The sequence below is a fragment of the Sorex araneus genome, chromosome 1 (genome assembly GCF_027595985.1).
Source record: "Sorex araneus isolate mSorAra2 chromosome 1, mSorAra2.pri, whole genome shotgun sequence".
NCBI classification, from domain to species: domain Eukaryota; kingdom Metazoa; phylum Chordata; class Mammalia; order Eulipotyphla; family Soricidae; genus Sorex; species Sorex araneus.
The window spans coordinates 206,813,562-206,829,961 of NC_073302.1; the positions used below are offsets into that span (position 1 = coordinate 206,813,562).

At 50.1% G+C, this 16,400-nt stretch overlaps 1 protein-coding gene across 1 annotated transcript in view; it reads right to left on the reverse strand.

The window, feature by feature from the left end:
* KIF5C (kinesin family member 5C) overlaps window positions 1–16,400 on the reverse strand; it is a 196,112-nt gene that overhangs the window by 108,954 nt on the left and 70,758 nt on the right. The window contains exon 3 of the mRNA XM_055130099.1: window positions 7,370–7,443. Within this exon, the coding sequence (XP_054986074.1) occupies window positions 7,370–7,443 (74 nt within the window). The remainder of the gene's footprint in view (window positions 1–7,369; window positions 7,444–16,400) is intronic.

Below are 16,400 nucleotides of genomic sequence, written 5' to 3' on the forward strand. Positions count from 1 at the left end.
CCCAACCTTTGTCAAAGTTCTTTCACCTGAAAAAATGCAGTCTCATCTCAAATGCCTGCATCTGCTAAACACCCAAATCATTTGATGAACTGATGTCACTTTTTAGGTTGGCTATATACTCTTTAGGGGCAGGGTTGACCAATGCATAGGAACCCCAACACCGAAAAAGACAGACAGACAGAGAGCTTAAGATACTTAGTTCGGTATGGACTCCATGGAACTGTAGCATATATGTAGTACGTGCTGAAAGACTAGAAACCAGCACTGCATTCTTCCGCTCAGAACAGGCCCTCAGTAAGCTATTGCTGGGGTTCCTAAAGAGTCTGGAAACTTTTTTTTTTTATGAAAACAGTGATAAAGGTCGGGAACTACTCTCACAGGCCCATACAGACATGTTAAGATATCACCACTCCCTGTGAACTCTCTGGGCTGTGGAAACTTTTGGCAGGAATGGTCCCATGGTGAGACAGGTCTGTGTCCCAGACAACGCTGTGCCCCCTCCAGACCAATCCTGCCATGAAAGCGTCCGCCACCCACTATCCCTCAGAGCTCTTTTTTTTGGTTTATTTTTTCCTTTTTTTTCAATCCCCCACCAAAGGACCTCCGTCAGTGTCCCCATATCCCAAACCACTCCCCTTAGCAGGCCCAAACTAATTTATTTTATATTTCTTGTTACACATTTTTAAAGATTTTTTGTTGTTGAATCTCTGTGAGAAAGACCCTTACAAACCTCAGGGCCCTTTAGTATTCACCACATTCCCTCACCTTCTTTTCAGCAGTCCCGGGCCAAAGAGTGACTGATAATCCAAAAATCATTTCTAATTGGCTCAAGTCTGATTCCTCAGATTCTTTTCCTTTCAATGTGTTTATCTCCCCAGTGACTGCCCACTTCAGTACTGACATCCCTTTGTTTGCCTCTGTCAGGAGTCAGGGCCAACGTGGGGATGAGGCTGGACACTCCCTATTTGTTTGCCCATCCCCAGCCCAGCGCCATCCACAGGAAGGAGGAGTACACATTCACTTGGAGAAAGCACTAGAATACTCCCCACATTACCAGATAACTGACAGATGTGATACCCAAGTCTGCATCACGTGGGAGTGCCAGATCTAGTAAGCCCAGGAATGGGGAGGGTCTGTCTTTATACTCAGTAAACTCAACCTGCCCAAAAAATCTGTGTGTATAGATTGGGTTTTCAAGCCTGCAATGATCTAATATCTGGAAGAAATCTCCCTGGACTTCTTGTTAAAGTACAGAAATTCAAAACCGCGCGGCCGCTACTGCGGCCGCGCAACCTTATTTGTCTTCACAGTAGGTCTGAATCTAGTGGGGTACTCCTAACAACAATAGTGAGGTTTGTGTTGAAATATTGAATGTAACCAAAGTAAACAGAATGTAAAATGAAACTTATCAGTTACAAGGTAGGGGGTGGGGGGGCGGGATGGGAGGTGTACTGTGTGGGTTCTTTTTTTTTTGGTGGTGGTATATGGGCACTGGTGAAGGGATGGTTGTTTCAGCATTGTATAACTGAGACCTAAGCCTGAAAGCATTGTAATCTTCCACACGGTGATTTAATAAAATTAAATTAAAAAAAAAATCTGTGTGTATGTGTGTGTGAGTGTGAGTATGGCATCTGTAACTGTGGGTACTAATTACAGTTACATACTACGTTTAATGTGTGGTGCATGCAATGTGTATGGCATTATAACATGTGTGCTATGTGTAGTGTGTGTGGCATGTGAAATGCATATATAGTATGTGTGGTATGTGGAATGTGTAGTGTGTGGTATATGCAATGTCTGTGGTTTGTGTGAGATTGTGGCATATGTACTATGCGCATTGTGTGGTATGTGTAGTGTGTGGTATATATAATGTGTAGTATGTGTGTTATGTGTAGTGTATTTATGTACAGTGTGTAGTGCACTATGTAATGTGCTCAGTGTTCTGTGTGCTATGTGTATTGTGTGTGTGCTGTGTATGCTTGTGTGGTACATGAGTGCCTGGTATATATAATGTGTAGGGTGTGTGGTATGTGCGGCATGCTCTGTGTGTAGTGTATTGTATTGTGTGAGCTGTGTGTAGTGAGTGCTGTGTGCGCTGTATGTGATATGTGCAGTGTGTGGTATGTGGTATGTGTAGTGTGTGTGGCATGTGCAGTGTGTTAAGTACATAGTGTAATGTAGTGTGTGCTGTGTGTAGTGTGTGGTGTGTGTACAGGGTTGAACACCCATATGGGCTTCGGTGTGTGTGGTCTGTGTATACCAGGGAGGTGTCCATAGGGCCTCTTCCACGCTTACTGTCTTGCATATGATATGCGCATGGGCCCACAGACACGCCATGAACAGTCACCTCGGGCAGTGAACACTGGTAAGGAAGAAGAGAGCTGCTTAGGAGTATTCTGGAGAGCCAAGTGCCCCTGTCAGCCAGCGTGCACGGCACGGGCGGCTTCCTCCAGACATCACACCTGGGGGTTGACTGAGACTTAGGACGGGCTGAGAGGAGCAGGCCGAGGGCGAGGCTTGAGGATCCCAGCACAGGGGCGGGTGCGGTGAAGCGGGCTGGCTTGGAGGCCCAGGAGGGCTTGAGTAACAGGCCCTGTGCTCTTCACCGCTCACGTCTTGGTGCCCCAGAAAGCAGAAGGAGAACTACAGCTGCGCACACGGGCGGCTTCTCCTTTGCAGTCTCCCCACTCCCCAGTGTGGCTCTAGGAGCAGGTGTGAGAGAAGCCAGAGCCGCCCCGTGTTCCCTGAACAACACCCCCTTTGCCCGAGCTACAGCTGCCCCGTCCGTCTCCCAAGCAGGACAGTCTCCCGAAACACTCCCGCTAAAAGAGCAGGCGGCCCGTCAGCTCACAGGACAGCCCTGTGTCAGACAGGCTTGTCGAGGATCTCTCGGCCTGTCTGGCCGGGCAGCAGGGCCCTGCACCATGCCGAAGGCAGACCCGGATCAACGGGAATGCCTCCACCCATCTCAACAGCGTTCCAGAAAGGCCTGCTGGCATCAACTGAACAAAGGACCGGGGCTCCGAGCCCCCTTGCAGGCTCCCTCTCACCTGGGGGTGAGCCCCGGCCTGAGCGTGACCCTCTGCCCACCTCAGCACCAACAGCGGGGAGCGTTTCCCATTCTCACTGGAGAGCCAGCGCCAAGGCTCCATCTCCCAAAGCTAATCTTTCCCAGTTTAGGCCGCTTATCTGTTTGTTCCCCTCACGGCAGGTAATGGAATCGCCACTGGATGTCAGACCCGAAACAGGGGGGCGGGAGGGGGATTAAAATGAGAAACAGCTTTCAAATGTGATAGCCATTCAGAGAGCTAACGCTCCCAGGAGCTTTGAAAGACCACAACATGTAATTCTGAATACAGAAAATCCTCCTTTCAGACACTGTAAGCGCTGCAGGGTTTTTAAAGTTTAATTGCATTCAGGGCCTAGGATTTCTTGGTTTCCTACGGTCCCTCAGACTTCAGCATGAGGCACCCCTTTACTCTGTTTTCCTCGAAAACGCCTCTACATTTCCTCCAATCTACAACCCCCCTCCAGAGAAAGAACCCAATGAAAGTGTACAGCCCCAGAGGAAAAGGCTAACTCACACCCCACCCCCGCTCCCACCTCCTTCACGCCCCACCTGTGGTCTTCAAAAGTCACCATAAAGGCAAGTAACTCTTGACAATCAACCTTTACACACTGGCCAAGGGGCGTGGAGGGACCACAGGGGTACAGCACATACCTTGCAGGTGGGAGTTCTGGGTTCGAGCCTCGGCACCAGATAAATAAATATGAATATAAATATAAATATAAATACAAGCGAAGATGGGGCCAGAGCGATAGTACAGCAGGTAGGGCATTTGCCTTGCATGCGGCTGACCTGGGTTCAATCCCCGGCATTCCATAGGGTCCCCCGAGCACCGCCAGAAGTCACTCCTAAGTGTAGAACCAGGAGTAACCCCTGAGCATCGCTGGGTGTGACCAAAAAAAAAAAAAAAACAAAAAAAAATAGCGAAGATAAGGTCAGTCTGCCAAGGCTGACGAGGTGATAGCACTTAGGCAATCAGGAGTCCCCAAGGGGTCTCCAGAAGCCCCCTGGCCTGCAGCACCAGTACAGGCACTATGGAGGGGGTGCCCCAGTTTTAGAGGTTTGAGAGGAGGAGACTCCCAAGCAGTGCTCAGGGGCTCAGTGATTCTGTCAGATGGGCCAGTGACTTGAGTGGTGCTGAGTGCTCGGCCCTGCACGTCATGGAGCCCCAGCTACACGGAACATTCCAGGGCTACCCCCAGCAATGCTCAGGAGGTCATTTGGTTTCCAGGGAAGGGATCCATCCAGGGTTCACAGGTCTGCCCCCTGGCCCCGTGCTATCTCCCTGGCCCTCCAATTCTCCAATACTAGTTTTAAAGAACTGGCATCTCACGTGGTCATCGTCTCCTTATGCATACACACACACACACACACACACACACACACACGCCTCTCCCCAGATGGATTACAATGCAAATTTCTGACATTTTCCAGGACAAAAAAAACTCCTTAAAAAAAAAAAAGACAAATTAATCCCAAAGCTAAATAAGGTTGCACTTATACACAGTGGCTAAAATTGTCTGTGGCTGGGTGAAGGAAGGCAGGAGGATTCTGCATTTTACCATTTTGTATGTTGTTTGATTAAAAAAAAGAAACACATCTCTCACGAGATGCCCCGCTCTCTCAGCATGATGGCCTGTGAATGGCTTTGTGCCCAGGGGTGGCGCTCAGGAGATGGGTAACTGCAAGCTTCCCAGTGCCTGGAAGGCTACGAAAGGGTGTGGGCCCCAAAGCAGATGAGAGTCGGAGCAGGAGTAAGGGGTACCCGGGCTGAGAGTCCAAGTATGAGATGGGCAGAGGAGAGCTGGAGAGAGGGGCACAGAGAGGGGCGATAAGGCTCAGGGAAACCAGTTCTGCTCGGTCCAGAAACGGCCCAGAAGCCTCGTGCCACCTGTTATTTCTGCAAATTTGAACCTCTGGGTCTCTAGCTAAAAGGGTGAAAATGAGTGAGCACATTTCCTGCACCGGAAATGTGGACCTGGGAGCCCCCTGGAGCAGCACCCTCGCTTGCTCGGTGGGAAGCCCACCAGCTGTGCCCTGAGGACTTCAGCCATGTTGCCGAAACCTCTTCAGTGGAAATGATTCACCCACAAAACCCCCTACAACAGGGGCTGGAGCGATAGGACAGCAGGCAGGGCGTTTGCCTTGCATGTGGCTGACCTGGGTTCCATCCCCGGTATCCCATATGGTACCCCGAGCTCGCCAGGAGTGATTCCTGAGCACAGAGCCATGAGTAACTCCTGAGCATCACCAGGTGTGACCCAAAAACCTAAGAAATGATAATAAAATAAAATAACAACCTCCCTACAATAGTGCCCCAGAGGGTCGATGAAACACCAACACCAAGAGCAGGAGGGGTTCCCCTGCCCCCGTGATCTGCAGCCTGAGCTTCCTCCATGCCCCTAATACTCACTCCTGCACAATGTGGAACCTTTGGGAGAAATAGCCAGCCCCAAAGGCCTTGGTGAAGGCAGGAGAGGAAGCAGGGAAGAAAGGAGCTCACTCAGTCTGGGAAACGGCCGAGAGGAGGATGTGATCACAAATGTCTACTTAGGGCCAGGGAGATGGCACGGAAGGTACAGCACTTGGCTTGCATGTGGCTGCCACAACCTTAATTCAAATCCCACAGGTGGTCTCCGGAGAGCAGTCAGGAGTCATTCCTGAGCACCGGTGAGCATGCCCCAAACACAACCCTCTGAAGTCTGTGTTCATTCAGAGTGCCAGCCTCCACGTGGGCATCATTTTAACATTTCTTTCTTTTTTCCTTTTTTTTTTTTTTTGGCTTTTTGGGTCACACCTGCAATGCACAGGGATCACTCCTGGCTCATGTGCTCAGGAATTAACTCCTGGCAGTGCTCAGGGAACCATATGGGATGCTGGGAATCGAACCCAGGTCGGCCGTGTGCAAGGCAAACGCCCTCCCGGCTGTGCTATTGCTCTAGCCCCCATTTTAACATTTCATAAGGGGTGGCTGCTCCCTGCACCGGAAATGTGGATAAAAAGTAAACAAGCCAATGAAGTTCTCTGCTCGAGCAAAGACGCCTGGACGTCTTTACTTGGACGCTTCATGAGAGCTTCAGATCACTCACCAAAGCTGGAAAATGAGAACTGTGTCACAGCATCCCATTTTATTTTATTTTTTATTTGTTTTTTTTTATTGGGAGATTATTTTATTGGGACTAACATATATATGTATTTTTTTTGGTCAGAGATGTAGAATGGTTGGACCAACATGCCCCAAGCCTAGGCTAGATTGAGGGTTAGGTTTGCTGAGGTTCAGGGGACCATCCCATTTTAAACACTGCAATTAAAAAAATAATAACAAAACCCAGAAAGCCAAAGTGCGGGGTAAGCATGTCAGCCATTGGCATATGGGCCATAGCCTAATATCTTTCAGGTTCTTTTGTATTGTGGGGGGGCCACATGCATAAGTGCTCAGGGGCGACTCCCTGCTCAGTGCTCAAGGGTGCTGGGGGGACAATGTAATGCCAGGGAGCAAAGCTGGGGCCCCTGAGTGCAAAACATGTACACCAACCCACTGAGCTCTCCAGCTCCTAAGGCAACACCTTGAAGGCTCTGACTCCAGTTCTTCTAAACTCACTCTAAGGAAGCTCGCCTCCCCGAAGGCCCTCCTGACAGACAGTGGTTTCACAGCACACGGGAAACTGGGGCAGTAATCTACAAGGAAACTACACTACCACTGGCATTGTTGAGGATTCCCTAGAGGTGCTCATGGATGACTCCTGTCTCTGCTCAGAGGTCACTCCGGATGGTGCCTGGGGAAAATGGATGTGCAGCTAGGGATCTGAGCGGAAGCATGCAAGATGACGAGCCTGAACTCCTCAACTATCTCCAACCCAGAGAACCCTTTCTTCTAAGAGTGTATTATCATCTTATTACATGTTTGTTTTGTTTCACTTTGTTTTTGTTTTCTGGGCCACACCCGCCTGTGTGCAGGGCTTACTTCTCTGGCTCTGTGCTCGGGGTCACTCCCGGCAAGGCTTGGGGACCTACAGGGATGCCACATGCAAGGCAAGTGCTCAACCCACGATACTAACTCTCTGGCCTTATAATTGTATTTTTAACAAAACTATATGCAAAAGATGTTCTTTAGTATTAAACTCCCAGGACTTTATCACTCCCACTACTTTAAAACTCCTCAAAGATGTCACCAGTTGGCCTCACATCATCACCCTAGAACCATTCCCACCACGAGAGAAAGAGCACTGGAGCTCAACTTTCTCCAGAAGCTGCAATGCTGTCCAGTCATCTCAGAGACTGGCATCCCCTGATGTCCCTTACCTCCATCGTGTGTGTTTTTCCCGATGAGGTCTGTCCATATGCAAAAATCGTCCCATTATAACCTTCAAGGACATCTGCAAACAAGAAAAAAAAAGAGAAAAGAAAGAAAACTCATGACTTTAATTGTATGCTGGTGTTGGCTGCATAATTTAAAACAATATTTTCCAAACAGCCCATCTCATTTTTCCACACAAATGATAGATTTCAACTCCGCTTCCATGTTCAGCAGGACTGTGAGATAAAGGCAGAGATGAAGCCCCCCAGCCCCCTGCCGGGTCCCACAAAATGCCTCCAGAAAATATTAATGAAAGAGGCAAAAACTTTCTACCATTCGCCCCCAAATTAAGACAAATTTCAAACCAAGTGGTAGGTTCCACCTTTTTTCCCAGCTCTTCCCCCTGATTTTTCGGGGCAGGCACACACAACCTTTGAGATGGGCACTAACAGGTTTTGCGTTAGTGCTTGTCAGAGGTCACTGTGGTGCGCCCACACGAAACCAGCAGGGGGCGCATTCCTGGCCTTGGTGCTCACAGCAGGTGGCACACTCCAGCAGAGCAATAGCAGGGGATGCCTGGATTCTGCTGGGTACGTGTGGGCAGCACCAGGGATTAAACTAAACGGCTGGCCTTGCACTTGCAAGAAGGGTAATTGGGCAGCTGCGCTCTTCTGTTTGTCTTTTCATTCCCCCCCTTTATTTTTAAAATTCTATTTGTTCCCTGTCTTTGATTCCCTCCCACCCCTTCCCTTTGCTGGTACAAACAAGGGTGCGCACCCTTTATTGCTGTGCCGTGCCAGTGGTCATGCTGGCGGCACTCGCCGGGGTGCTGCTTGGACACACTTGGGGGTGATGTGCCAGAGACAGCGTAGTTCTGCCCTGAGGATGCCTGTGGGGTGGTGCCAGGACCAAGCTGGCTGCCTCACCCGCCTGCGTGAATCCTGGGCAGGTTTCTCCTGAAGGCCTCTCAGGAGTCCCTGAGAAGAAGCTGCGGTAGAAAACTCAGGTCTCTGCTCCACACCCCATCACAGCCCAGTCAGCCCAGAAACCAGACCACCAGGGAAGCCCAGCGAACGAGTGCCTGGTATTTAATGAGTGTGCCAGGCAGAGGGTGCAGGCCATCCACATCAGGGGTAGGTCCTGAGCACCGCTGGAGGTGGCCCCCAACACACACACACACACACACACACACACACACATACACACACACACGCGCGCGCACGCGCGCGCGACTTTCTTTCCATTATTCTAGCTCTGATTCCTCCGGCTCAGGGAGGCTGGCACACAAGGATGCTTTCTGACTACAGATAACCTGTGGGGATTCTTTCAAAGCAGCAGAGGCGATGGAAATATATTTAGGGCTCGCTCCCCTCCTGCTTCCCCTGGATCCACCTTCAGCCATGTAAACATCACCCAATGCAAAGGCTAGAGCAAAAGTACAGTGGGTAGGGTGTTTGCCTAACACAGGGTCCACCCGCTTCCATCCCTGGCATCCCATATGGTCCTCCGAGCCCCACCAAGAAAGATTCCTCAGCACAGAACCAGAAGTGAGCCCTGATCCGAGCAGGGTGTGCCCCCTCCCCACCAGAAAGAACCCAAATAAACAAAAATCAGCAGACGGGGAAGGATACACAATGAGAATCTATCTGGAGCATGGGAGAGGAAATCTCATTCCTGAAGGCCTGGTGGGGCCAGGGAGCAGGTCCTCGCCAGGGGGAACCTTCCCAGGGTCAGGCAAAAAAATCCACATCAGAAAATCAGCTCCATCTATCCAGACCTGGCTGGGGCCTAATGGGTTCTGGTCTCCCTGACTGTGACAAAGCAAATTTTCCTGGGGATTTTGTTGGGTTTTCTTTAAAAAAAAAAATAGCATTTTCTTTTTTTAAAAAATTAGCATACATTTTACTGATTTGAGATTGCTGCTAGGGTTAGAAAAGAAAGTGGGATTTTCCTTCAGGAAGCTAAAAACAGAAAAAAACTAAATGGCAGGCTATTTTTTTTTTTTCAATTCCAGCAGCCCTCCAGGGATGTGTCAAACTCTAGTGAGAGCTAGAGAATGTTCACTCATCAGGCACGGGCGATGGTTGCCCTGGTAACAAGGGAAGCAAAAAAATTTGAAGAAGACACGTCTAAGGGCTTGAGGTTCAAGCTTCAGTTTTCACAGAAATGTCAGCTAGCTCAGAGGAGAGATTCCCTGGGCCCAAAAGCAGTGGCTGGATGCAGTGGGAAGACTTTGAGGGACCCAAGGAAAAGAAACCCCCTCCCTTCCATCATATGTTTTTAAGTTCTGTCTGTGGCACACACACTTCCAGACAATCTGTCACACTAATGACAGTGATGCACTGGTGTTCCAGTAGAGAGATTAAACATCTCCCCTCAAACTGAAAGGGCTTCTTTTCCTTCTATTTTCTTGTTTTTGTCTTTGGGCCAGAACCGGTGATGCTCAGGGGTTACTCCTGGTTCTGCACTCAGGAATCTCTCCTGGTGGTGCTCAGGAGATCCATCATGTGGGATGCCAGGGATCAAACCCGGGTCGGCTGCATGCATGCAAGGCAAGCGCCTTCCCCACTGTTGCCCTTCTTTCCCATCTGTTTCTGGCCACAAAGCACTTGGGATTATAAACTCAGAGTCAGAACAGGGGGAGGGCGCCAAGAAAGGGGGTGGAGACCTAGTATAGCAGGTGTGGTGCTGCCTTGCGTGCCACCAAGCCCGGGACTGCACAAGAGTGATCCCTGAGCACAGCAAAGAGAGCAAGCCCTACGCACTGCTGGGTGTGGCCTCAAAACAACAACAACAGAAACTTTTAAAGGATGCCAAGAATGAGGGTCCACGGGAGCGGAGATCCTCTGTCCGTTTCCCCCCAGTCTCCGGCGACCCATAAGCTATCTCCTGCTGGTGCCAGATAATCTCGTCATTGGCCACCATCCACATCACACGGCTTTTTCTCCCAAAAAGGAGCAATATGGCGCTTGCCATAGCCATGCCACCGGACTCCGCGCCAGGCTGTTTCACTCGGGGCACCCCAGAGGGGAGTGGGTGAGAGCCCTCCCTGTCCCAAGGGACCCAGCCCTGGCAGCTGAAGACCTCCAGAACCCAACCGCCGCCACGCTCAGGCTAAGCCTCACCTGTGAGTGAATGTATTCTTGGACAGCGTGGCCGCATTTGCAGTCACACGGCACATTGTAAGATGGTTTTCCATAACAGACAATACAAAATATAGTATTTCGGTTGTGCTTTGGGACAGGGATTGGGGCTTGGGATGGAAACATCCCAAATTTGGTGGGGATGTAATGATGGTGGGATTGGTGTTTCAATATTAACTGTAATCAAATATTCTGAACCACCTTACAAAATAAAAAAGTAATAATAATAATAAAAAAGAATGAAGGTACAGCTGCCTCAGCTCCCTGCAACTGGCCACCCCCTTCACACCCGCCCCAGAAAGCTCAGAGCAACCTGCCTCACCGGAAGCAGCTCGGAGCCGAGAGCCACTAGCAGGAGACAAGGCTGCCTCCTCTGCCAGGAGCTGCGCAGGCCAGAGCTTCCGGTTTAGGGACCCCCGCCGGGCCCAGCACAGTTCGCCAAGCCCACTTTCCCCAAGAACAATGCACCATCCCTCTAGCTCCCGGGCTAAGAGAAACCACCCTGGTGGCAGGTGTCAGCCAGACCAGAAAGCCAGGCAGTGTGGGTGGCGGAACTGGACAGTCCCTGGGTGTGTGGCATTGCTATTTCAACAACGACTTTCTTCTCCCTGAAGAAGAGACTACATAAACCCCATTGCAACCAACACACTCCCCGTGGCCTTTCATGCATTTTACAGTCATGTCTCAATGCCTCGGGAGCCCCTCTCCTGCTCAAGGCTGGGTGGAGCAGATGGCGCCCTCTATTGACTCCGCTCACAATTAGATGGTAGTTTAAAAAAAAAGAAAGAAAAACCGGGGCTGGAGCGATAGTACAGCAGGTAGGGCGTTTGCCTTGCACGCGGCTGACCGGGGTTCGATTCCCAGCATCCCATATGGTCCCCTGAGCACCGCCAGGAGTAATTCCTGAGTGCAGAGTAACCCCTGTGCATCGCTACGTGTGACCCAAAAAGCAAAAAAAAATGTTGGAAGCAGTGTTCGCTATTTCTTTCGTTCCAACTGGGTGGCTGGCTGCTGTTTGCTTAGGATTTATGGTGCCGAGGAAACAGCCCATGCAGTGCCGTTTAAGGCTGGAGAAGGCAGGAGACAAGATGAGAAAACAGGCCCCCGGCTCCTCCCAAGCACCCGGCCGCCCCTCCCCGATGCTCCCAGAAAACAGCCCACGAAAAGGCGCTTTCATCATGTTGAATGGCAGCTCCGAGGCCCGGGGAAGCATTTGTTTCCGTCTGGGCCTTCAGAGAACAAGTGTTTCTATAGACCAGCCTCGGAGCGGGAGAACCAGCTCAGACAGACAGAACCTGCCTTTGTGACGGGCGCTGGCATGATGTGAGTTCAGCTCACGCCACACAGCAGCATGGCACCCACACAGCCCGAGTCCACCCAGCCCCCGGGCAGGTGGGACACCTCGAGACAGGGCGTCTTGCCTCTGGGGACCGACTCCACCCAATATCTCTCTTCTGGTCTTGCTAGCACAGAAGAGTCAGGTCGTAACTAGGCACAAAAACAGGGGGGACCTAGTGGGGGCTTCTCATCCACATGGCCTCCCACCAGCTGTCCAGGGTGGCCCATTTGTGGCACCTGTCCCTGGTCACACTGGCTGATGAGTTAACTCTGACTGGGCATCCTCGGGCTCTTGCCTAGCCCCCACCCAAGGTCCTGCAAAATTTCAGGACCAATCAGGATGCTCACTTGGCTAGGGTCATCATGGGCCTATGCCAGCAGAGAGAGGTCACGCCGCTCCTTCTGAGGGAAACACAGTACCAGAGAGTACTGGCCGGGCTGGAGCACGTGTCTGCACGCAGGAGACCAGGACTGGATCCCAGGCACCACATGGTCTCCCGAGCACCTCTAGGAATGACCCCATCACACCTCCGTGTGTGGCCCCAAAACAAGCACTGCACAGAAGCCCTGCTGGCGGACAGTCCCTCTTCTCTGTCCTCGGCCTTCTCCCACGCCCACTCCTTGCCTTATCTTTTTGCCATGCTTGGTTAACAGTCCAAATAACCCAAGAGAAAAGGAGCAACTCAAACTAATTGCTACTAAATGCTCACAATAGATCCTCCCGGGAAGGTAGGGCTTGGCACATGCAGAAGCAGCAAGGAAGCGAAACGGAGTTTTGGGTGCAGAACCACACCCCACTAACTCCACCTCAAATGCCTCATCTGTGCACAGGAAGAAGCAAGTTTATGCCTCATACGAATGAGGATCTCGAAAATGCAATGATATATGCAAAGTGCATAGAAGGTGTTTGATGGGTAACAGCAGCTGAAAACATAGTATTTCTTCCTCGGAGACACACATCACCAGGGTAATATATAATAATAAAATAGAGTGACATCTAATAACAGCTGAAGTGTAACACTTTGATGGATCCATATGGCCCATGAATTTCCATCAAACTCTCTAATCCAGCACTTACTTTTGGTAGCATGGAGGGAGGGGAGGGGGGGTAATTTTGGGGGGAGAGGGGCACCTATATATGCTCGGGGGCCCAAGGGCTGTTCCCGGTGACATGTGACTAGAGAGTATGGGCCCGGCAACCCAGGACTCAGGTTCAGAGATGCAATATTGCCTGGGGTCTCCATCGCACCCAGCTGTGCTCGGGGCAGCCATAAATATTTAAACCTGCAGGCTGTCTCACTATGTTGTCTAAACATGCCCTATAATTTATGCCTTTATGCTTTTGCTATTGCCACTGCTCATCCACACCTGCCATATTCAACGGTCCTTAGGAACCAATCTTTCCAAGAAGGTCTGGTGAATTTTCTCTCCCTCTCACCATTGAGTCACGTTCCTATGTTTCCACAGCACTCTGCACACATGCATGTTAAAGCATGGAAAGCCCATGTGTATGATAATCACATTGCATCTGTCTGTTTCTCGAGATGCAAAGCTCCTCACAAAATCTTACATCTTGGCGCCTCTGATCCCTTGCAGTGCTTACCATGTCATAAATACTTAATTTACTGGCATCAAAGAACAAAGGAAAGACAAGACCAAAGGAGTGTCTTTCAAAGAAATCAGGAATGGAAAAGAAGCAAGCACCTTCTTGAACACTGTCTACAGGTGGCTAATTTGGAAGGCAAATGCCCAGAAGGGCTTCTTGTCAGCTGGGGTACCGTCCCCTCTACAACTGCCTGAGGTAACCAAGGTTTTTAATTCCTAGCACCTACCGGAACCTTTCTTATTTACAGAGCTGGGAGTCAACAAACCCTATAACCTCATCTACAAAAATAGAGAATTCTATGTGTCCTTTCTGACAGCACTGCAAAAAATCCACACCCAAGAAAAAGACAGAAGTCTGGGAAATGCCAAAACACTATTAGCAAATAGTTGTGTCGGGGGAGGGGGGGCAAGAGGGGAAAATGTGAAGTTGAAGCAAATGAAAATCCAAGAGAGAATAAAAGCCATTCAGTTAAAAGGATTTTTTTCCCTTTGTGATCTCAGACTTTAGATAGACTTGAAAGGCAAGCGCGATGGTCTGCCATATCATCACAAATCACTGAGGTCCCTGGAGACCTTCCGAGTCCTTTGATTTAATCCCTGCCTCTAGAACAAAAGGCTCCTAGAACGCAAGCTCGTCCCTGACTGAAACAGCACCCCTTAGGGCGGGAGACGCCGCGGCTGTCCTGATCATCTGGCCCAGACTCGGTCTCTCACAGAGCCACATTTCACTTTACTGATGGGAAGACAGAGAGCCCCTCCCCCACACTAGCCTTGGGGAGCACTCGCCCCTCTTTTTTCTCTGTAGATGTTGTTGTGATGACTGGAGGTCTTGCATATGGCTGTGATGTTTACAGTGTACTCAGTGTTCGTGTATAAGTGCTCAGGCGGGCTGGGGGCATGCTCCTTGAGCCGCTGTGTTTGCACAAAGTGCTTGTTGACATGCTGTCTGGAATCATCACAATGGTCTCTGCACTCCTGGCCATCGTGCCAATACATCTTTGTTATTGCTGCTTGTCCTGTGTTGTTTTGGGGGCCCACATCCAGCTGTGCTCAGGGGTTACTCCTGGCTCGGCACTCAGGGATAGCTCTTGGCGGGGCTGAGGGGACCACGTGTGGTGTCTGGGAAGGGCCTCCGGTCTGACTCGTGCAAGGCAAGTGTCCCCACCCAGCTGGACTAAGCCATCCAGCCGGGCACATCTTTTCAGTTGCAGTACTGGCACACACCTGGTGGTGGCATGGCTGGAAATTATTCACCAGCACCATGGATCTCAAACATCAGGGCTTAAGGGCACACAACAAAGAGAGTTCGGAAGACCCGGCTCCGGCTCTGTGCATCAGGGTGGCACCAAGAACTGAGCTCACAGCCTCTCACTCTCAAGGCAGTTGGCTTAGCTTAGCCACTGCACGGTGTCCTGGACATTTGAAAAGATTAAATTAAAAAAAAAATCAAAGAGGCTTGAGGAAAGTACAGAGGTAAGCAGCATGCCTCGGCTGCAGCTGGCCCCAGTTCAGTCTCCTCCCTGCAGACGGTCCTCCAAGCCTCTCCAGGGATTACTGCTGAGCACAGAGCCAGGAAGAGCCACTGAGTACACCAAGTTTGGTCAAAAACTCCAACTGCCCAGAATCTGGAAACAACACAAGTGCCCTAGGACAGATGGCTGAATGAAGAAACTTTGGTACATCTACACAAGGGAATACTATGCAGCTGTTGGGAAGAATGAAGTCATGAAATCTGCTTATAAATGGATTAATATGGAGAGTATCTTGCTGAGTGACATGAGTCACAGGAGAAGGACAGGTATAGAATGACTGGTACTCATTTGTGGGATATAATATGAGACTAATATCCAAGGTAAGGGTAAACTGGGCCAAGAGGACAGGTCAGTGGTTGTAAGCTTGCCACAAGAGTATGTGGGGGGGGAAGGCACAGGTAAAGGGACATACCCAATAACCTTCCGTTACCTGTATTGCAATCCATGAAAGAGAGAGAGAAGGAAAGAGAGAGAGAGAGAGAGAGAGAGAGAGAGAGAGAAGGGAAGGAGAAAGAGATGAAGGGAGGGAGGGAGGGAGGGAGGCAGGCAGGGAGGCAGGGAGAGAGAAACTGGGACCACTGGTGGTGAGAAAAGTACACTGGTGAAGGGACGGGTGTTGGAACATTATATGACTGAAATCCAATCATGAACAACGTTATAAGTGTATATATATCACTGATTCAGTTAAAAATAATAATAAATGTAAAAAAATTTTTTTTAATTTCAAACATTAAGAAAAATCTCTGGCTGCCAAAAAGAATGAAAGCAGAGGCCAGAGAGATAGCTCAAAGGACTGGAGCCCACACAGGCTTTGCAAGCGGAGGGCCTGGACATCGTACGGCCCCTGAGCACAGCAGGAGCAGCCCTGAGCCCTGGGCCAAGAAAGCCACTTCCAGTGTGGCTCACATAAACCCCCTCCACCCACGCAAAGAAAATGAATGAGATTTTCACCCTCATTTACCTTCTTTTCAAGGGACATCAGGTAATCTCTATTGCTACAAAGTGATCTAGTTCAAGCTAGGATGCTTTAAAAAAAAATCTAATGTCATTCTAAGTGGGTTCCCTTTTCCTCTTTTATTATTTCTTTGAAGTTTTTGGTTTTTGTTTCTATTTGGGGGCCTCATCCAGCCGTGCTCAGGGGCCATGCCTGACGGGGCTAAGAGGGAACACGAGTTGCCGGGATTCAAACCAGCATTGCGACTGCAGCCACCCGCTAGGCAGGCACCCCAGCCTTTGCACTATCTGTGTCTTTTCTCGGTGGCTCAGCCTCTCTCTTCAGCATCCAGTTAGGTGACGTCCCCAAGGACCGTTGACTTCTACTCCACACGCTCGAGACATCCAGACACTGGAAGGAACCCAAACTTTCCAGCGAATAAAGACACGACGATAATGATTATTATTGTTGGCTAATCACAGAA